Source organism: Cervus canadensis, chromosome 33, assembly GCF_019320065.1.
Source record: "Cervus canadensis isolate Bull #8, Minnesota chromosome 33, ASM1932006v1, whole genome shotgun sequence".
In the NCBI taxonomy this organism is placed as follows: Eukaryota; Metazoa; Chordata; class Mammalia; order Artiodactyla; family Cervidae; genus Cervus; species Cervus canadensis.
The window spans coordinates 20,505,490-20,528,424 of NC_057418.1; the positions used below are offsets into that span (position 1 = coordinate 20,505,490).

At 43.0% G+C, this 22,935-nt stretch overlaps 1 protein-coding gene across 3 annotated transcripts in view; it reads left to right on the forward strand.

Moving 5' to 3' along the window:
- SASH1 (SAM and SH3 domain containing 1) overlaps nucleotides 1-22,935 on the forward strand; it is a 983,107-nt gene that overhangs the window by 792,168 nt on the left and 168,004 nt on the right. Inside the window, exon 1 of one of the 3 annotated variants that reach the window (XM_043457238.1) lies at nucleotides 3,687-4,460. The exons of the other annotated variants lie outside the window; for them this stretch is intronic. Coding sequence (XP_043313173.1) covers nucleotides 4,332-4,460 — 129 coding nt within the window. The 5' untranslated portion in view covers nucleotides 3,687-4,331. Of the gene's footprint in view, nucleotides 1-3,686; nucleotides 4,461-22,935 lie in introns of those variants that run through there. 3 annotated transcript variants of the gene reach the window in all.

Here is a 22,935-nt window from a genome sequence, read left to right on the forward strand (position 1 = left end):
AACTTGCCCAATATCTTATAGAAACCTGAGTGAAATTCAAACTCAGCTCTGTCCTGAATCCATTATATTTCTGCTGCTGCCAAACTCTACCCTCACTGCCAGGCATCATGCCCTAGGGCTTCCCTGGTGGTCCAGTGGTTAAGAATCTGCCTGTCATTGCATGGAACAAGGGTTTGATCTCTGGTCTGCAAAGATCCCACACTCTGCGGGGCAGCTAAGGCCATATGTCGAAACTATTGAAGCCGATGTACCTAGAGCCGGTGCTCTGCAACAAGAGAAGCCACTGCAATGAGAAGCCCAAGGACAGCATCAAGAGAGTAGCCCCCACTTGCTGCAAGTAGAGAAAGCCTGCATGCAGCAGTGGAGACCCAGCGCAGCCAAAAAATAAAAATGAATACATTTTTTAAAAGTTGCTAGTTGAGGATCCAAATCAAAATCATGAAAAAAAAAAAAAGGATGTCCTAAATAGGCTGCAGGCAACACCTTTTAACTTCTAGACTACTGGCTTTTAAATTTGTAATCCTGCCACATAGTCAGAACCACTTTTTCACAAAGCAATCCAGTATGTGCATTTATATGCATATGTGTGTATGTATGGACTTCTGTGTTCCATGTATTGTGCAGCTCTATGACTAAGATTTGGGCTTCCCATGTGGCTCAGTGGTAAAGAATCCTCCTGAGAATGCAGGAGACTTGGATTTGATCCCTGGGTTGGGAAGTTCGCCTGGAGAAGGAAATGGCAATGTTCTTGCCTGGAAAATCCCATGGACAGAGATACCTGGTGAGCTGCAGTCCATAGGGTTGCAAAAGAGTCACACATGACTTAGCGGCTAAACAACGACTAATTTTCCAAGAAATAACACTTATTGAGATAGGTGTATTTCCAGTATTTACTTTCACTGAATGCATTCTAATAGTTCATTGCAATAAATGAACTATTATCAGAACCCAAAGAACTGATTTCAGTCAACTTTTGGGTCTCTACTAGATGTCTAGAAAATCCTCTTCTAGGTCCCTTTCTGTCCTTGGAATTCACTTACCAATGTCGTGACAATTCCAGTGAGTTGGATGAGGGAGAGCCTTGATGGAAAGACAAAAGGATTCCTATGTGTTCAGTTCAGTCACTCAGCTGTGTCCAACTCTTTGCGATCCCATGGACTGCAGCACATCAGGTTTCCCTGTGCCCCAGCAACTCCTGGAGCCTGCTCAAACTCATGTCCATTGAGTCGGTGGATACTTTTCATATCACATCTTTAATGGTGAATCTATACTTGCCCCCCTTACAGAGCTTTGTGGGAATCAAATACATTACAGTGTAAGTGAAAGAATTTTTTAAAGTACTGAAGTCATCTGACTTTGAGTCTGCTCCATGTCCCTTTGTTCACTTGGAGTGATCATTCAAGTTCTCCAGAGCCCATTTCTTCATCTTCAATATAAGGGATTTGATCGAGATCATCTTAAAGGCCCTTTTCCACCCTTATAGGGATATAATTCTATCATAAAAAGCTCTTTGCGAATGGTAGCCTAGGGGACTCTGAAATAGTATGATCATGATCATGATGTTGCTGATTATTCTTTATATTTTGTTAAAAAAACCTTTGAAGGAATTTCTTTTAGAAGAATGGATTGTGGAGAAAAGGCTCAATTTGGGAGAAGTAATCAGAATCATTTTGAGTAGAAGCTTCATGAAGTTGACCCGTGAAAAGGTTCGGCTTCATTTTTCAAATGTCAAAAAAACTGTGTTCTATAAGAAGAAAAATGACTGCTCAGAATTTCATATTTATGTGCAGAGAGCAAAATTACAGGTACCAACATTTCCTCCTCAAATGTATTATTTATTTCCTTATCCATTTATTAGGCAGCACCAGGAAAAGGACCTCAACTATCTAGATAGTAGCTTGATTCTCTGATTGCCAAAATGATGGCTACGATTTAATTATAATGAGATGTGTTTGTGTTGTTGCTAAATAGTACCTGTCTTTAGATGACCCTGAAATGTAATATCACCTCTGAGGAGGTAGGTGGCAATTAGTGTGGCCTTGCTTCATCTAGGATGGGGAGATAGAAATGCAGAAAAGTTCATTGCTTTGCCCTCAGGTCCTCTGATGAGTCAGGAAGAAAGACTCATGCTTGGCACTGGAGACTCATGCTCCCACCATCCTTCTTGTTTGGCTTCATGCTCAGTCCCTTGCCATAATGTGTTTATGCAGCCCCACTAGAAGCAGCACTGTCCTTTGTATTTTCTTGGATTGAGCAAGATGTTGTTGTTGTTTAGTTGCTAAGTCATGTCTGACTCTTTGCGACCACATGGAGGACCAGGCTCTTTTGTTTATGGAATCTCCCAGGCAAGAATACTGGAGAGGAGCTATTTCCTACTCCAGGGGATCTTCCTGACCCAGGGATCGAACCCCAGTCTCCTGCATTGGCAGGTGGATTCTTTACCAGGAAGTCACTAGGGAAGCCCATTAAGTAAGGTAACACATGGCTAATACACTGAAATTCTTAAATATATGTAAAATCAACTCAGTGGTTATTTTACCTTTTTTATCATTTACTTATTTTCATGTCTTTATAGAGGTGATAATGATGATGATGATAATTTTTAAAAGGCCAGCACTGCTTTAATGAATTTATTTGGATTCCCAGAATTTTAGAACACGCATCTGGCACCAGCATCAGCCCAGGAAAGCACTAGGCCTGGTCATACTGACTCTTCGCCCAGCATTCCACTTCAGCACAATGCCTTCTGACTATCAAGGGAGAGCTTTCTCATTCCTTTTCTTTCCTTTCAAAAATATTGTCATCAGGGATTATGCTTATAAATTTAATTACCTTTGGAAAAGTATTTTTTTCCCTTCCAATTTTGAACTTTCCTCTAAGGGCTCTTCATTTATTGGATTTTGGTTTAGGGAACAGATGCTTTAGGGAAGGGATTTCAAGGACTTGCTCTTTTGCTTCTCCTTTTATGTGGAACCAGAAGGAAAACAAAAACAAAAATACCAGGGAGGTGCCCCAGGGAGCACTCTCTCCGTGGGGCATCTCACTTGGGTTTTTGAAGCACTCAGCCCTTTAACAGAGAGGCGGTTCCTCCTGGTTGCTGAACTGCTTCACAAAGTAATCAATCACCCGATCCAGTGTGGATCCTCCTGTCCCAGGGAAAGTTGAGTGGTTTTTAAAGAAACAATCACAAAAGGAGAAACACCTCTATCGGGCTATTTCCCTCATAAAATAAATCCGTCATGGATTTTGCCCTTAGAAAAACACACACGGGGCCCCAAGTGTGCTGGCTTACTGGTTACAACCATAGCGCTTCCTTTTGAAAATCCGCCTCCCCCCGCTCGCCCACCCCACGCCGGTCCTTACATTAAAGAAGCCATTAAAACCCAAGGAGCATTTCCCCTAAATTGCTGACACCCCTAGCAATGCAGGGCATTGCCGGCACCCGGGCACCAAAATGTCCCCACTGGTAATAAACATAATAAACACGAGTCAAACAATGGCTCGTACCCAAGCTTTCACACTTGTTTTTCCAAGTCTCGGCTGCCAGAGGCAGAGGGTTGTAATTCTTGAGGTCGCTAGACCTCGGGAGGGGTGAGGTGTGCGCTGTGACACTCACTGCTTGGGAACTCTTTGGGGTAGGACTCGCTTAAAGATTAACTTTCTCGAGTTTCTGGGACCAAGACTGCAGCGGTGACTGGCGTGATTGGAAACTTGTGCAGGCGGGAGGCTGCAGGCGGTCGCTCTTTCAACAGGCGATTTGTTCTCCTGTCTGTGGCTCGTTTCCATGCAAAGAGCCTGACATCAGAGCACCTTTTGTTGCTAAACGCTTTCTTTAGAGTCGAGGGGAGAGAGTCATGTGGAGCTGGAAGAGCTCATTTTGAAGAGAGGGGGCCGGGGAGTTCCCTCCAAGTTCCCGAGTCAGCTCGGTCACCCGGCGGGGCCCTGCCCAGACGTGCTGGAAGCACTGAGTCGCGTGCCCAGTTAGCCGGTCCCGGCCGCAGGAGGAGACGCCTTTGCAGCGCCGTGCATCGCTGCTGGGGCCGCCAGAGTTCCCCGCCGTGAAACTCAGTGGTGCGAACTTTGCCTCCTGCTGCCCCGCCGCCGAGCAGAGCCCGAGCTGGGAAAGTTTCCGGACTTGTCAGTCGCGCGGCCCGCCGCCACCTAGAGCCGAGGAGCGGGCGCCTGCCCCGGGGGGCCCCGCCGGGTCGGAGGCCGGGGCCGCGGGGGATGCGGCGCGGGGGCGCGGCTCGGTGGTGACGCGGCGGGCGGGGACCGGCTCCCGGGGCCGGGCGCGCGCGGCTGCGGGGCCAGGGCGCCCCGGGGACCCGGCCATGGAGGAGGACGCGGGAGCCGCCGGCGCGGCGCTGGAGCCGGAGCCCGAGCCCGCGTCGGAGCCCGAGGTGGGCGCCGGCATGTCCGAGGCGTTCTCCCGGCTCTGGACCGACGTGATGGGCATTCTGGTGAGTTACCTGGAGTAGCGAGGAGGGCGGGTCGTGGGTCCCCCCGAGCAGGGCCGCCTCTGGGGGACCTCGCGTTCCTGCGCGCTCGCCGACTCGGCCAGCCCACCCCTTGGGGGTCGTCCTTCTCCGGCTCTAGTTCTTAAGGGGTTAAATCCACACGGTTTAGGATTTCAAAAACCTAATTAAAAAATAACCAGCCACAGATCGCATCAAAGATAGATGTTTTAAACAATCGGGTGTGGTGTTGCACAGTGTAATCTGGGACACCTGCTGAGAAGTTGGTGTGGAAAAAGACAGAGGAAGAGTCTTTCAAAGACTGGATGTAAATAAACCGTGTTTGGCTGCTGTGGATTTGGGAAGAGGCTGATTCTACTGATGTTTATCTCTGCACCATTTGTTGTCTGAGCAGGAGAGGAAAACAATTACCTCCTTGCTCGGAACCACAAGAAGTTTACATACTCTGCAGTTTTCAATTTGTAGAATTACAGGATATTTGTTATGTGTTTGGGGCTAAAAACAATAGGGCTTATTTTACTAAATCTGTATTGTCATGTATTTTGAAATGTCCAGTAACTAAACCCGCCCCTGGATTTGGCATAATTTCTGAAAAATAGTTTTTAGGCATCATGGAAGATGAAGCTTTAACTTGTTCAGGGTTCAGTGCCTTGAGGAATTAGATTTATTTTGATGGAGCTGTAGAGAGGCAGGTAGACTGGAATCAGATGGGTAGTAAGTCAGGCACCTTACTCCACATATAAAAAGTCAACTTCAATGTAAAAATTTGGATTTGGCTGTTGTGGAAGCCAGTTGGAAGAGGCTCTGTATTTACTTGGAGATTTTTTTTTTTTTTTTTAATAGAAGGAGGTGTAGTTTGTAGAAAGAAGCTCTTCTTTGGGAATGATGAAACCACTTTTACCACAGTAATTCAGCTCTTGGGCTTTGGAGTGAGTGAGCCTGGATTCAGATCCCAGTCCTCCCCTTGACTGACTGCATGATCTTGGCCAAGGTACCCAGCTGAAGTGGTATTCTATTTCTCACCTGAAAAGTGAAGCAAAAAAGATCTGCTTCTTGGATTTTCTGAGATTTCGCTAAATTGATCTATAGCTAGTGCTCAGCATACTAGTGTTAATAAAAGGGGGTGGCAGAGGATGAGATGGTTAGACGGAATCAGGAACTCAATGGACGTGAGTGAGAAAACTCAGGGAAATAGTGAAGGACATGGAAGCCTGGCATGCTGCAGTCCATGGGGTCGCAAAGAGTTGGATACGACTGAACAACTGATCAACAACAAGTAATAGCTGTCTATTTGTTTTTTTCTTGCAAATAATCTTGTGGCTCATCTTTCCAGAGATCCTAAAGTCCCAGTTATTCCATCTTCAGGTGTCCTTTGGTATTAATGATTATTCCTATGCAGAGAGCCAGGGAAGGTTGGTCAAAGATTTCTACCTGCTCCTCTCACTCTCTGATATTTTATTTTACTTATTTTTTGAAAGCAGATTTGTTCAGGGAAATACACACTCCATAGAGTGTGGGCCATCTCACAAGGGCGCTCCAATATTTTTAAAATATATATTGAAAAGCACTTCAAGTTATGCTGTTTGCATTTTCTGAACATTACTGATGAATACGGGGCTTTAGTGAAATTCCAGAAAACTCAATGGACATATATAAAAGTTGTGGTGCTAGACCGTTTTTTAAGTTCATCCAGCAGAAGCTTATCTTGTTATTTCTTGCTTAGGTCTCACTCTAAATTTTCAGTCACTGAGAAAATTGGTTTGCATCTCTTTGGTAGGGTGTAGGCTGGGGAGGGAAGGGTCGGAGGGGTTCACTTATATTGAAGTGTGGGCTCAGGGTCGTTTAGGGGTGGGGTTGGCATGGAGCACTTTCTGAAGAGTGGCTCTGCCTTCCTGGCAGATTCCAGCACTGTTGGGTCGGTCGTAGCAGAGTGTTCTTTGGCTGAGTTAGAAGATGGGGTGGGGCTCCAAAAGCCCAAACCTGTTATTCAAAAGGCTGATGCATGAGAAAAGAAAATATGTGCTTCTTACAGAGCTAATATTTAGTTCGGTGTGAGGCTGAAAGATGGTAACGATTGTCCTCAGCAGGTAGTGTTCACTCCTGCTTTCCCATCTTTTATAAGATCTTCTTTTCCTTGAAATCTTGGGCATCAAGATTTTTCCTTAGGGAAAAGGCAGACACAGAGGACATAGCTTACCTCTCCTCTGTATGGACCTGTGAGCGGTCACTAGGGGAAAAGGATCTTTATTCTGTGTTGAGGATGCTGTCATCCAAGTATTTATAAGAAACTATCTTTGGGAAAATATATCATGATACAAAACTGACATTGGACTTTGTTCTTACAGAGATAAAAGACACTATTTTCTTCATTTTGTATTAAAACATGGGATTTTACAATCATTTCTCAGCCTAGATGGGTGAAGTGACTTGGGCACTGAATACTTTGCTAGAGGCAATGGCAGACTGCACCCCAGGTTTCTGACCTCCACCAGTCGGGAGCATGTTGCCATGATGCTCCATAGTTAACTGTCCCAGATCAACTTAGTAGAAATGTGATTACATCTGGTACTGTAGGCAAAGGCAATTTGGAAGTTTGTGGACCTGTGGTAAAGAATCTGCCTGCCAATGCGGGAGACACAGGAGACTTAAGTTCTTTCCCTGGGTCCAGAAGATCCCCTGGAGAAGGAAATGGAAACCCACTCGAATATTGTTGCCTGGGAAATACCATGGACAGAGGGGCCTGGAAGGCTACAGTCCTTGGGGTCGCTACAGAGTTGGACACGACTTAGCGACTAAACAACAACAACAACAAATTTGGAAGATTCTTTTACCTGATAGCTCAATTGGTGAAGAATCCGCCTGCGATGCCGGAGACTCCTGCATCTCTGTCTTTGATTCCTGGGTTGAGAAGATCCCCTGGAGAAAGGAAAGGCTACCCACTGGAGTATTCTGGCCTGGAGAATCTCAAACAGTCAGACAGGACTGAGCGACTTTCACTTTTTTATTATAGAACTTCAGAGGGGAGTTGAGGTAGAAGGGGAATTATACATCCAAACATCATACTTAGCAGGCTTCAGGCACAGTTGCTACTTTTATTTTTTAGATTCTTCTTAGTGTAAAAATGTGAACTTCAAAGCCTATTAGGGTTTTTAATTGAATGAGCACAGCTCCTCTTTCCCGAAGGGGCAGTGAGTGAGGAGCACTCACCATCTGTCTCCCGTTCCCCTCCCCCCGACCCCCCAAACCGGACCCCCAGCCCCGAACCCTGACCCCTGGTAGATTATGTTGGTTCTGACCCAGGGGAGGGTGTTACCCCAGAGGCATTGATCTCAGTAAATACAGGGTGGCTGTTTGAGTTCATTAGGGCCCATTTTACATTCAAATTAATTCAGTCTTGCACAGTTCGGCACCAACTAGTTGCTTTTAGATAGTTGTTAACAAAACGCTTATTTAGAGAAGTTACAGCATAATTTATGGCATGAAAATGAGTGTACTGGCAGGAATAAAATGCTAACAAGTGAATATATAAATAGAGAACCCCTAGTTACTATGGATTGTGAAGACCTAGAGGGCAATGGTCCGTATTTTACTCAATTTTCTACCTCCGGGGTTTGGGACTTACTGACTGGGTGCTGAGAACATGATTTTGTTGAGTGAAAAAGGAAAAAAAAACATGTACTCTTAAATGCAGGAGCCACTTCAAAATACAGTTCTGTACACTCATGCCCTGGCTTATAATGGGGTGCCTTAATGAAGAATAAATTCTCTTTATGCTGAAGCTACCACTTGGACAATTCCGCCATGCAAACTCAAATCCTGGCACTTCCACTGAAAGCGTATTGGCAAAATGGGAAATGTTTGTAAACCCTGAGCAATTAAACCATGGTCTTCTAGTGAAATACTCTATTCTGTTCTCTAACTCGGCAACATATGGTCTGCTTGGGTTTTCAAAACCTGACACCTTTCAGGATGACATTCTTAGACTTCTGTTGAGATGTACAGAACAAGTTAGACTCCTCTGGGAGTTTTACTTTTATTTTTACTCCCTTGTTATTCAGTTGCTCAGTAATGTCCGACTCTTTGAGACCCCATGGACTGCAGCACACCAGGTTTCCCTGTCTATTACTACCTCCCGGAGTTTGCTCAGACTCAAGAGTTGACAGATGATGCCATCTAACCATCTCATCCTCTGTTGCCCTGGTTACAGACAAAACATTCCATTTTCTATTTTGGGGTGGGGGAGCCTAGTTTTTTTTTTTTTTTTTAAGAGTAGGAATTGTTGAGGTTATTAGTAGAGGTGAATCATATTTTCAGCCCCAAGTATGCACTTGGTAAATTGTGATGGTTCGTAGTTTTCCTCCAAAGTTGGAAGAAGCAGGCATTTAAAACTTCTCTTTCGATGGAAAGGGAGAGGAAGGGAGTTAGTAAGTGACTATTGTTTGAGATCTGCAAGATGCACCTCCCCCAAACCTTACACTTCCCTGCAGTGTTCCTACAGTTTACACCCATTTCCTAGCAATGCTTAGAAAATATCCATTGTGTAGACAAACTACACAGATGACCTTCCCCTCTTCTAGTTCCTGTGTAGGCTACAGAAAAGTGTAGTAGGTTTATTTAAGTTAATAAACATAATAAATAAACTCTTTAGGTTATCTGCTAGGTTTATTGTATCTTGCTGTTTACTAAAGTCCTCTTCCTTTAAAAGACTCTCCTTCACTCTGTATTTAAGTGTGGGGGGGGGGGGAAGAGGCCTGTGAGATCCCCAGGGGCCTTTTAAAATGCAAACTCCTGGGTACCGACCAGCGTGTAATTTACATATTGTTGGGTGGCGTCTTACGGTAAGCCCTTTAGCTAATGACTTAATTTTAGGTCTTGGAATCTGAGCGTCAGCCCTCGTGTCAAGTATTCTGACTTCGTCTTGATTTTATATTCCTGTTAGGCAGCGGAAAGCCTATGGCTTTTACATAAGTAGAGAAATTGCAGGGTGATGTATCAGGAGGCACTGACTAAAGAGACCCTGGACGTGAGCCCTCCGTTCCTTAATTTAGATAGGAATGGGAGGGCTTGGGGCCGCAGAGTAGGGGCCAGAGCTCCGACCTCTCAATTTTCAATTGTCTGCCAAAGACACAGTTAAGCCTTATAATTCTGGCTGGGGTCCTTGATTTGCCATCAAAAAAGACCCCTGGAGACTTCCCTACTGGTCCAGTGGCTAAGACTCTGAGCTCCCAATGCAGGGGACCCAGGTTCCATCCCCGGATCCCTGTTCAGGAAACTAGATCCCACATGTCACAACTGAGATTTTGGATGTGGCAACTAAGACCTGGCACCGCCAAATAAATAAATAAAATTATTGTTTTTTTAAAAAGAGGCCCCTGCACGAAAGTGACAGCGCATAGTCCTAGTTTTCCAGCGTCTTGCTTTCATGCTTTCCTTTGCCACTCTACCTTGGAACATTTTCCCTCTTCCACCTGGCTTGTTCTACATCCTTTTCACCATCCTTGACTCCAGCTTCTGACGAGAGGATGTCACCCTGTGGGGAGAGGAGGCGGTGTTCACAGGGACTGAATCCCAGTGCCGGGCGGGGCCCTTCTATACTTACCTTCCTTGGTCTTCTCACTGCGACCATTGAGCAGTGTTGTCCCCATTTTACAGTGGAGAGTTAAACGTGCACATCCTGAATCACACAGGTAATGAACAGGGGAGCTAGGATTTGAATCCCCTGTTATTTCCTGGAAATTAACTCACAGTTGCAATTTTACAGTTCCTTCTTTCACATCTCTATTGGGACACCTATTGACTATTGGAAGAAAACTGGTGACAAAACTAGGCAGCCTCTTAAAAAGCGGAGACATCACTTTGGCCACAAAGGTCCATATAGTCAAAGATACGGTTTTTCCAGTAGTCATGTAGGGATGTGAGAGTTGTACCATAGCAAAGGCTGAACGCCAAAGAATTGATGCTTTCGAACTGTGGTATTGTGGAAGACTCTTGAGAGTCCCTTGGACTGCAAGGAGATCAAACCTGTCAATCCTAAAGGAAATCAGTCCTGAATATTCATTAGAAGGACTGATGCTGAAGCTGAAGCTCCAATCCTTTGGCCACCTGATGCAAAGAGCCAACTCTTTAGAAAAGATCCTGATTCTGGGAAAGATTGAAGGCAGGAGGAGAATGGGACGACAGGATGAGATGGTTGGATGGCATCACCGACTCGATGGACATGAGTTTGAGCAAGTTCTGGGAGTTGGTGATGGACAGTGAAGCCTGGCATGCTGCAGTCCATGGGGTCTCAAAGAGTCAGACACAACTTAGTGACTGAACAACAGCAAATGGACTGTCAATCTTTTTGCTTAAGTTTTTAAGCTAAGTATTCATTGCACATACCCCTGGCTTCCAGAAGGACAAACAGCATCCACTGCCCCTTCCTTAAATACCTAGTCATGTGGTGCGCTGTGTAGAGTGCTCCAAGGAGGCTGGAGTACAGAGTCGGGCTGGGGGTGGTGTCAGCCACGGTGTTGGTGGAGGCAGGTCAGTCCCAGAGATGCCTTCCACCTTGGGTCCTGGCAGTAAGTAGGTTTCTCTTGAGAGGTGTTCCCCAGTGAGGGCTAGGGAGGAGAGAAGGGAGGAAGGGCCTTCTGGACAGAGCTGAGGGGAAGAGACGGGAGAGCCCAGCACACTGAGGTGGGTACTGGGTAGTGAAAGCTGAGGTATCTGGCATCATTCTGCAGGCTCCAATGAGAAGCCACTGCAGAATTTTAAACTGACATGTGACATGATCACTTTCTAGAAATGTGACTTTTGTGGGTGATGAGTTGGTGATGAATTTGGAAGAAGACTAGTGGTCTAGGCAAGAGAAGATGAGAGATTAAACATTTGTGAAATGTACTAGTTTATCTATCATCTGGCTTCTATTCGTCTCAGTATTTTCCTCTGTAAGTAGTCAAGGATTGCTCCTGGTAATTTACTTTTAATAAATTCTTTTCAGCTCAAGAGTAGGCTGGGTTCACAGGAGATTTTTAGATGTTGTAGTGCTGTGACTTTTTCTTTCTAAAGAAAAATTATCTATCTTGACACATCTATGTGTACACATATCTGTTTACCTGTCTTTGTCCTGGAGTGAATGATTTGTTTCCTTAAAGAGGAGATTTATTATTTATAACTACACACACAATGATATAACCAACAGATCTTTAATTCCATCTTTTAAAAGCTAATTCTAGAGGATAGTGAAATAGAGGGAAGTACTCAGTTCAGCATGTCATGTGTATATGCTCAGTCCTGTCTGACTCTTTGTGGCCCCATGGACTTGTAGCCTGCCAGGCTCCTCTGTCCATGGGATTTTTCAGGTAAGAAGTAGGTTGTCATTTCCTTCTCTAGGAGATCTTCCCTACCCAGAGCTTGAACTTGAGTCTCTTGCATTGGCAAGTGGATTCTTTACCATTGAAACACTTGGGTTGAAGAATACTTTATGTTTCAGACGTAACCATCATAATCCCGCTATATTATATGATGAGCTTACCCATGGTTTAAACACATTCTTTTCTTAGGGTAGGAATAAAATTGATTTCAAAATAATGAATTTAGATGTGTAGAGGCTAAAGCTCTAAGAATTAACTGTACCTTTTAATACCAATGTGAGACTATAAGCAGTAAACCTTCAGGCTAATTTTGAGATAAAATGTATTTTTATGATGACTTGGAATTGTCATTTCTCAAATAAACATATACTAATTTACTAATTAATTTAATTCGATAATGACACCTGAGATGTGTGGGTATGCTGGTCATTAGCTTTGCTCCTAGCCAGCTGTCTAGTGTCCCACCTTTTGTTTCATAAGATGTTTCACTGGAGAGCATTAATTCTTTATGAGTTGAGATGCTTCCTAGAGATAACTTAGCTTGTATTTTTTCTTGCTTGTCAAGTTCTGTAATAGAGACAGTCCAGCATGGAGGCTGGAGACTCAGGCACTGGAGTATCTTAGAGACATAGAACACAAGAGCTTGATAATGAGATAGTTTTTCCTCTCTGGAATCCGTATTCTTTCTGTTTTGAAGGGACCTCCTCTTGTCTTTCAACTGTCTAAGCTGATTGGTGAAAACATGGATATGTTTGAGTTTATCATGATTGCTCTGTAGAATTTTGTTCTGTGTGTCCATAGAGGTACTTGGCAGGTCTCCGTGGTGTCTATGATGCAGATTTGATTCATGGCTGGTTTTGTTGCTTCATCCACTGCTTGTTTGGTTTTACAGCAAGCAGTGAATGAGGAAGGTCCAGTGTGTCCACACATCACTCTGTGCCTGTTATGGCTTCATTTTCTGTCCTGGTATGAAGAATTAAAAGTGGAATTAAAAGTGAAAGAAAAATAATGCCTATAATTGTAATCTTAACTAAAAGTATTATTGAAGGGTAGAAGAAAAACATTTTTTTTAGTATGTATCCTTAATCTTGGTTACTTTCAAAATTTATCCTAATTTTGTGGAGTTGGTGACTTTTCCCTAAGACTTCTTATCAACCAACACATTTTTTTCACACTCAAGGTAAAAAATGTTTTTATGCTTTTTTGGGCACTCTTAAAAATTGAGTGTTTCAATATTATTTGTTATTAAGACGAAAGGAATGTTCTAGTTTAAGAATAAGTATCTTTGCTATAGGCTTACATTCATTTTCAGAGGATTTTAAAGGTCTCTTTATAAGATAACTGCTTCTTGGCCTTTTGGCTAAAATCAAGTCTTGTAGTTGTAGTATGAGGGCTTCCCAGGTGGCACCGTGGTAAAGAATCACCTGCTAATGCAGGTGATGCAAGAGACACAGTTTCAATTCCTGTGTCAGAAAGATACCCTGGAGTAGGAAATGGCAGCCCACTCCAGTATTTTTGCCTGAAAAATTCCATCAACAGAGGAGCCTTGTGGGCTACAGTCCACGTTGTCACAAAGAGTTGGACACGACTGAGCACAGACATAAGATAAACCATTAACAATTTTGCAAGTGTCCTTGTTTGGAAATGTGCAGTGTTAAAAAAAAATTTTTTTAAACATAACAGCAGTGAGATACCCCTGCACACCTTTAACAATGGCCAGAATCTGGAACACTGACCACATATAATGCTACAGCAGATGAAGAACAACTAGAATTCTTGTTCATTGCCGGTGAGAATGAAAAATGGTACAGCCACTTTGGAACACCATTTGGCGGTTTCTTACATTCTTATTCTTACCACCCAGTCCAGCAGTTGCACTCCTTGGTATTTGCCCAAAGAAAGTGAAAACTTAGGTCCTCCAGGCAAAAAACTGCATACATCTATTTTTTTCTCATATATCTATTTATAGCAGCTTTATTCTTAATTACCTAAACCTGGAACCAACCAAAATGTCCTTCAGTAGGTGAATGGACAAATAAAGCTTGGTGGAAATTACCTAGGGATAAAAAGAAATGAACTATCAAGCCATCAACAGATGTGGAAGAACCCTAAATGCGTATGACTAAGTGAAAGAAGCCAATCTGAAAAGACTTCTGATTCTGACTATATGACATTTTGGAAAAGGCAAGACTATGGAGACATTGATAAGATCGGTCAGTGATCAGTGGTTGCCAGGGTTGGGGGAAGGGACGGATGGATAGGTGGAGCACGGAGAATTTTTATAATGATGGATAGATGTCCAACAGTAAGAGTGAATCATGTTGCATGCTTTGCATTTGGGGTGATTATGATGTGACAATGTAGGTTGTAACAAATGTACTTACCACTCTAATAATGTGTACGATGGATTTATTTCAACGCCCCAAGCAATTCTCAGATTGTCAGTGGACACTGAGTTTCCTACACATTTAATTCAAATCTGACATTACTTGCTAGTGTCAGGTCCTGCTGTTTACTAGCTCAGTCCCGAAGACTGCCCCTATTACAGTTGCCAATCACAAGCCCAGATTGTTATGTGTGCTTACGATCGGCTGGCTACTGGGTTCCATTAATTTGCTAGAGCAGCGCACAGAACTTGGGAAACCCAATTTACTTGCTAATCAACCAGTTTTTACTTACTGGATTATGGGATTATAAAGAGATGTACCTTAGGAACAGCCAGTTGGAAGAACCTTGCTTAGGGCAAGTATGTGGGGAGAGGGGAGAGCGTCTGAAACCGTTTACCTCAGACTGGGACTTGAACCCATGTACCAGGACTCGAACCCACAAGGCCAGGACTTGAACCCAGCCAAAACCCAGTATGGGACTCTAACCCACGCGCCTGGGACTCGAACCCAGTCAAAGCCCTGCTTGGGACTTGAGCCAATAATCTTTTAATTAGAATTACTCACCTGGTCTTTGTGTCTTAGCACAGAAGGAATTCAGTGAGAAACAAAGTGACTGGTAAGAAGTGGATTTATTCAGAGAGAAACACAGTCCACAGAGCGTGGGCCATTGCTGAGGGTGAGTGGGCCCGGAATTGTGGCTGGGTAAATGAGTGGAAGGATTGTTCCAACCTTTTTTGGGGGAAAGAGCAGAGATTTCCAGAAATTGAGCCGCCGCCCACTTTTCGGTCTTTGCTGATCGACCTTGGAACTGCCCTGGCGCCTCTGGGCATGTCACTTAGCTTGCTGACGTGTTACAGTGAGCGTGCACTGAGGATCAAGGTCTAGTCCAAGTCGACTGTCTGCCATCTTGGACCCATTTGATTCTAATCAGTTGATGTTGTGTCCTCGGGCTGTGTCATTCTTTCAAAGATTGTGCCCTGCCCCCTTCTCTCCGGTTTCACTTCCATGCTCTTCAGGGCGCCTCTCTCCTTGAATCCTCACATAGTCACCAGTCCAGAAGCTCTCTGAACTCTGTCCTTTTAGGTTTTTATGGAGGCTTCATTATGTAGGCAGGATTGGCATTTGGTAACTGCACTCAATCTCTAGCCCTGCTTCCCTTCCAGGATACTGAGAATGAGATAAGACTGAAAGTTCCTAATTTCTAATCACTTGATCTTCTTGGTGACCAGCTCCATTCCGAGACTATCTAGGAGCCCCAGCCTAAGTCACCTTATTAACAAAAATTCAGATTCCTCTGAAGGGACTCCTAAAGAATGACACAAGATGCTCCTATCATTCCAAATTCAAGAGTTAGGAGCCCTGTACCAGGACTGGGAAGAAGACCAAGTATCTCTTTCTTTTCAATCACAACATAATTATAGGGGATCCTGATAATGAAGGAAGCTATGCATGTTCGGGGGCAGGAGACATATTGGGAATCTATGTTTCCTTTCATTTTGCTGTCAGTCTGAAACTACTAAACGATGAAGTCATAATACAATAATAATTAGATTTTTGTTTGTTTGTTTTATCAAGAGAAGAGGAACAGGATGAGCACATTTAGAAACAAGAAAAAATTGTTTAAACATCTCTTAGAAAATTGAAAGTTTGTTTTGTAGGGGAGTTAAGAGGAAAGGAAGCAGTTCAGAGTGGCTTTAGATCTTGGCTTCAGCATTTCGTGACCTAAGGAAGCTCCTTAACTGTTCTGTGCCTTGGTTTCCTCATCAGTAAAATGAGGATGATAGCCACTTGTGTCATTGGGTCTGGTCAAATTAATTCAATCCCTAGAACTGTGCATGGCATATGGTAAACATATCATAAATGTTCCTTATTATTAGCTGGTAATAGTTAAATCTTTAGTTGGAGTGTGATTAATTTCTCTTCACGCTCATCTTTAAGTGGAGGGATGGTCTGATTCCATGTATTCAATTTAGGATTAGGATAGTTAATATCAACTATTGATTTAATTTGTTTTAACTTTTTTTTTTTTTTTTGATGATTTAATGTTTGTCAAATGCCCTTTTTAGAATACACAGTTTAAAAACAAATGCATAAATTGTTTCAAAGTATTAACCTTCATGTTTCACTTCAAGAAACTGGTGTTAGAAATGTTACCTGTACTTAAGAGAGAGAATGTATGGGACTCATGAATAAGAAGGGTTTTCTGGAGGCAGGAAGGTATTTGTAATGAAAACACATTTTCTGCTTAAATGGTTGTCCAGATTGCTATTTTTCAGTTCTCCTGTGACTAAGTAGCACAATAACATGAGATCTTTTTGATAGTTGACTTCTTAGAAATGTGTAAAATATTAAAAATATCCACTTAACTAATGATTTTATTTTATTTTATTTGAGTGCTGGACCCATGTAACTCTACTAAATCTACTTTTAGTATCTTGAAATGTTTTTGTGAAATATTTTCCCAAGGTTTTATTGAATTAACCACTGTTTTTGCCCAGGTTGCTAAGCATTCATTCTGTGTTTTTACATCTTAGTTAAGACTCTTCCATCTCCAATCAAGAATTTATAAAAGCATCATATGGTAGTGTCCCCACCAGAGCCCAAAGCAACCTGCAAACACATTATCAGTGTGAACTTGATAGAAAATGAGATTCTTTGTGCTTCAAGGAAGATTATTATTATTATTAATCATTATTAGATAATATGCCACTTATGTACATTTTAATTAGGGAGTGACTTCATTATGCATTTAAAGAAAATGTGAACTTTGAGAAAGTCTATAAAGATGAAAAATTTTATGTTGGAAAGATAAGACATCATTTTTAAAGCAGATTTTATCATGAAATACAGTTTTACTGAGAACTTTCCACAAAAATGTAGCCTTAGGACATAGTCTGCTGGGGCAAGGTCGTTACTGCTTCTGCAGCATTTTGCTTCTACTTACGTAACATGTGGTGTCCAGGTGATGACTTAATGAAAGCCTCTCATAACACTGGTGCGTGGTAGTGATTTGCCCTGATTAAGATATTATGAAATGGAGGCTATGCAATGAGCATTAAAGTAAATAGGTGTCAAAAGATACATGAAAGATACAGTGAAATCTATGTGATGTTACTTTAGCACTAGCAGAGAATTATGTACTATTTCAACACACCAAAATGTCTGCTGGTAACCCCCTCATTCTATATCAAAGAACTCCTCAGCTTGTCAGGCCACTGAAGGACTGCACATCCCAGAGCTCGTGTCTTTAGAAAACAGGATCTCTTCCATGGCGGAAGAGCTTCCATAGAAACCTGAGGGGAGTCAAGTAGAATGAATATATTCCTTAAACATCAGGAGATTTTTAAGCAAGTCACATCCCTTAGTCTATAAGTACTGCTCATAGAGATTAGACGATAATACTTACATAGGCATATAACTCCTTACGTTTCGTACTGTGTCCTTACATGCATCGACTGGTTTAATGCCCTTATCACTACCAGAAACCCAGTTTGTTGGCAACCACAATTTGCTAGTCTGGTGAGTAATCCAGGGTTCCTGGTTTCCTTTTCAAACACACTGACATTTCACTGCCCCAACTTCAATACCCATAATTCAGCAATTTCTGACTGCACATTGTAGGGCTCTAGGTTCATCTATTTGATCTGTGAAATAAAGGTGAAACACTGAAGTTATATCTTTGCAAATATTTTCAAATGCTTCCCTGAAGTCGACCTGACCGAGCTGGCTGTGGGCTCTGCTATTCTTTGACCTGCGTTTGGAGGGAAAGCTGGAAAGTGATGCCCAGTCAGGGTTTTCCCATTTTCCATCCAGGTTGCCTGGTCCCTGAGGTCATGAATGCTATATTGTGGGTCAGTGTGGCAAACACTCAAGACTTTGCAGGCTCATCTCTTCTGAGGAGGCAGAGCGAAGCACAAACATCTGGTGGCTCATTGTTACCAGCTTGCCACAAATTCTGAAAAAGCCAAACTTGAGTTCTCATGACTTCCAGTTTGTTCTTCTGCTGTGGAAAACAGGAAGATCCACTTTCACAGACTCTCCTGTTGTCAGCCAAAAAGTTTTTCAAGCTGCACAACAGTTTGGTTTTATGATAGTAGATTTATCTGTATATGTATTTTTTAAAACGAAGATTTTTAAAGAGACACACACACTCTTCATTTGTATACCTGTTGACTTACTTGCAGACAAGTTTCAGGGCATTCTGATCCACGTCCTCATATATAAAGAAGAAAATCCTGGGTGAGAGTTGCTCGAGGGCGCTGGGTATAGATGGTTCCCCAGAGGATCAGCCAGAGACCAAATGAACAAGCCAAAGCAAGATTGGTTTAAATCCTGAATTTGCTCGTTAGGTCAAGATAAGTAAGTACTGAATTATGCAATGTAGTTGGCAGCAGGCGCTGATGAGGCTCCAAATGTTGTTTTGGTAGAAAAATGACTTAGGAAAATGAATGAGGGCTGGGGGCAGTGGTACAGTACTCTCTGGTGTCCCCTGAAGATCTAAATCAAGACAAACTTCCTTCGTGCAGAGAAAGGCATGCTGGTGCTGCAACAGTGCCTTGGAGGTGATTAATAGTCACCACTGTACAACTGGGGTTATAGCCAACACCCTGAAATATCTTTTAAAACTACAAGTGATCACCTTTTTTTTCTTGTATTTTTAAGGCACTACTTCTTAGACCATTAGCAGTCAATTAATTGGTTCTTTGGCTTCTGGTTTTCTAATGCTTTGTGTATCTACTTCCTTTAGTGAACTTTTATTTTCAAAATATAAGCCTATGTTCTCTGTGGCAATGTAGAGACGGCATGCAGATAGAATCAATTTTTTTTTTCTTTCTGCAAACCAGAGGAGCTTAGAAATTCAGTTGTCAGCAGATTCTTTGGAGGACTTCCTTTATTGATTCCTACACAGCTCTACATTCCTCGCTTCCTTGAAGCTTCAGAACTCACTGGATAGAACAAAGAGCATTCTACAGTTTGCTACCCAGTCAACCATTGTGATTTTTTTTTTCCTCAAGGAATTTGGAGGTTATATTTTTGTGAGGTAGTTGGAACATCCTTTCAAACTTGACTGCTGTAAAGACTTGTTTTTAATGCCATTTTAGCAAAGCTACCATAGAGCAAAAAGATACTAGTATTACTAGCAATAATGTTGTTGGCAGCTGATGTAGATTGACTGATTGATCATATACTATCTGCCCAACTTCCTACTAAGCTCTTTTCATGCATTATCTCATTCCATTGTCCCTATAGCCCTTTGAGGTGGTGGTGTGGGTTGAATTGTTAAAGTCTGGACCCTCAGTCGTAATCTCAGAATGCAGCCTTATTTGAAATAGGCTCTTTGCAGGTTTAATCAGGTTAAGATGAGGTTGTTAGAGTGGGCTCTGATCCAAAGTGGGGAAATTTGGACACAGTGAAAGGCATCCACGGAGGGAGGATGCTGTGAAGACCCATGTAGACAGAGAACTTTATGAAAATGGAGAATGACAGTGATGTGTCTATTAAGCCATGGAATGCCAAAGATTGCTAACAAAACACTACAAGCTAGGAAGAGGCAAAGAAGGATTCCCCTGCAGGTTTCAGAGGGAACGTGTGAAACCTTGATTTGGGACTTCCAGCTTCTAGAACTGTGAGGTAGTATGTTTCTAAGTCACCCAGTTTGGGGTACTTTGGAATGCAGCAGCCCTAGGAAGCTGATCCAGGTGGGTGTGCTGGGTGTGTAGGGGAGCAGCTGCTGGGCAAAGGAGGCAGGTATAAGGAAAGCAAAACTGTTTCTAATTTTAATACTTTGCATGGACCAACACCTTGACCGGGAGGAGAAGGAAAGTTGACAAGGTAGAGAAGCAGTGAGCTTCAGTAAGAAAACGATCAGGGCAGCGCAGACCCCTGTGCAACAAATGCTGATTGGGTTTGGGTGGATTCCACCAGGGGTGAGGAAGACAGGTTCCTCTGTCCCTCTCCCAAGTGCTGGGGAGTGAAAAGAGGGCAAAAGTAGAAGGAGGTGTTTGCTTGGTGAAGGTCCAGCATTTCCCGTCTGATGAGCCGAGGAATGAAATGGATGGGAAATTGCCTTGTGTCCTAACTTCCCACTAAATAAACCCTCAGGCCAGTGCCTTCAACTTTTCCCTCTCCTCACCATTATTATTACTCTCCCTCTCTCTGTATATCTAGTCAGAAAGAGACTATATATAATGTCTTCCCTCTTTGCTCTGCAGTGGTAGAATTGAATGACTCCTCCAAAGAGGACAACACTTTCTTGCCCCTGCCCCTGCCCCGATCTCAACCACTACCCCGAAGAGAAGTTGGGCGATGGTGCAGAGACAAAACAGACTGTCGTTCTAGGTGGGGGCAAATGAACTCGGGGTGGAGAGAAGGGTCAGAGAATCTGGCAAAGGGCTTTGGGGGGGATTGCGCCTACGTGGCCCCAGGAATGTTGATGGTGATATCTGTAAATATCAGGTCGTGTTTCACCCTTTGGGCTCACCCATTGTGTTTTCTGCCCTCTGCCCTTCAAAGGGAGATGTCCTTCAGAGGGAGATGGATCATGGTGTCCGTTAGGGACTGTGTTAGGAGAGGAGTGATAGAGGCTTCTGGCGGGAGGAGAAGGGGAAGACAGAGGATGAGATGGTTGGATGGCATCCCCGACTCGATGGACATGAGTTTGAATAAACGCTGGTAGTTGGTGATGGACAGGCAGGCCTGGCGTGCTGCAGTCCATGGGGTCGCAAAGAGTCGGACACGACTGAGCCTCTAAACTGAACTTAACTGTCAGAGGTTTCTGGATGAAAGTGTTACCTCCGCTTGAAGCTTCTCCTGACACCACTCTGCTCTCCTGGTCTCTGAGCCAGTGTCGACTGCTACAGTATCTTAGCTGTGATGCCCAATTTGAGGAGTCAGAAACCATTCCTCATAGAATTGCTGAGGGTCAGGAATGAAAGTATGGAGAAAATGGAAATAATATATAGTGTGTTTTATTTTAATGTCTTGTGAAGTTTTTGCTGGACATTTTAGTTAAAATCTTATGGGATTTTCATCCTAAAAGTTTTAGACCCTGGGATAAATTAGTTTTAATTCCCACCATTTGTTCAGAGTAAATGCTTTCAGAGAACTGTTCTTTGTAAAGTACAATAAAAATGGATAGCTAGAAAAATTAAATTTCCTACATCATCTGTAGCCCATCCTGTTAGTAATGGACTGCTCCCCATAGTACATGACCATAGATTACATTTCCAATGCTAGTTCAATGATTCAAGCCAAAACCTTCATCACTTCCCTTTGGAGACTATTACACAGTCCAGTAGACCTCCTATTAAGAAACTTCTGATTTGCAGAGGAAAAGGAAAATTTTAAAGTTGTGACTGAGAAGGAAGATGATTCATGGTCCCAAAGGAAGAGGGCTCCAGAAATTTTCAGAGATGGCCCCCAGCTGCTACTTCTTCTGAAAACAGACTCACCCCAGGGCTGAGGGAAGTCAATGGAGTAAGCGCGTGGAACAAAGTGCAGTCCTTTCAAAAACTGACAGAAGAATCAATAATTTGGAATCAAGCTCAGCAATGGGTAGAAAAGGGTTTAAGAAACCTCATTAATGTGATGTGGATGTTAAAAATGCAAAAGTTGACTGTCCTGGGCATGCTTAGGGTTTGTGATTCACTATGTAAGAAGAATATAAAACCAAAAATTGCTATAGTTGGGGCAGGAAGTGACTCAAGGCCAAAAGGAAGGTTTCTCTTGGTGCAAGGTCGAGGTGAGAGTCCCTTCTGGCTGGTGGCTCTATCTGTGATTGACAGGCTTGCTGACACAGTGATAGGGTGGGTATTGTTTCCAAGAGTTTTGATAGCAACAGACACTGCAAAATGGTAAAAGTGAAACATGAAGTCAATACAATTTCAATACAGGTCTCGCCCCAACCCTCCATCCCCCACCCCACCCACTATCACCCACCTTCCCATCCAAAAGTAGAGTGTTTCTGGCAGTTTTCATAAGCTGACCTCCTGCATTGAGAGCGAAGAGTCTTAGCCATGGGACCGCCATGGAACTCCAAAACTTTTTAAACTTAGGGCCCCAATTGGTCTTCTCAGTTTTCTTGATATTTCCGAATTCCAGATTTCTCATTTGATCAGTTAGAGAAGGCCTTCAGTGTTCCCTCTCCTGTTTCCCGTGTGCATGACCTTGTGTTGACTTCTAAAATTAAACTCATTTTCACACTGACCTCATTGCTTCTCTCAGGAAGCACAGTGACGAAAAGCTGCAAGGTCACTATTGTAAGATGTCACTTGGCTGGAGTCCCCAGTGCTCAGCTGACCCACATGGGCAGACAGGACTGTTCTCAGCTTCTTGAGAAACCAGACCCCCACATCAGACCCTGTGGTGGTGGGAGAATTCAAGCCTGGAAGAGGCAGATCCCATCATCCAAATGATTGTTGATGGCAAGGGGCAGAGCTTTTTTCCCAGGCTGCTATCTCTAGTTGGTATAAACAATAACACAAATGTAGTCTCTGGTACTCAAAAGTCTGATTCCAAATAATATTTATATGGAACTTCATGTATAAAAGGCTTAGTGGGGAAATAATTGGCAGACTTAATTAAATGCCTCAAAAAAAAAAATCTCATACCTCTGTTACTGTTCCTAAAAATAAAAGACTTTACAGATAGTGGCATCCTTGGACTTTGTTTAGACAATAAATTTTTGAATTTTGATGCTTGTAATACTAGCTAGGCTCT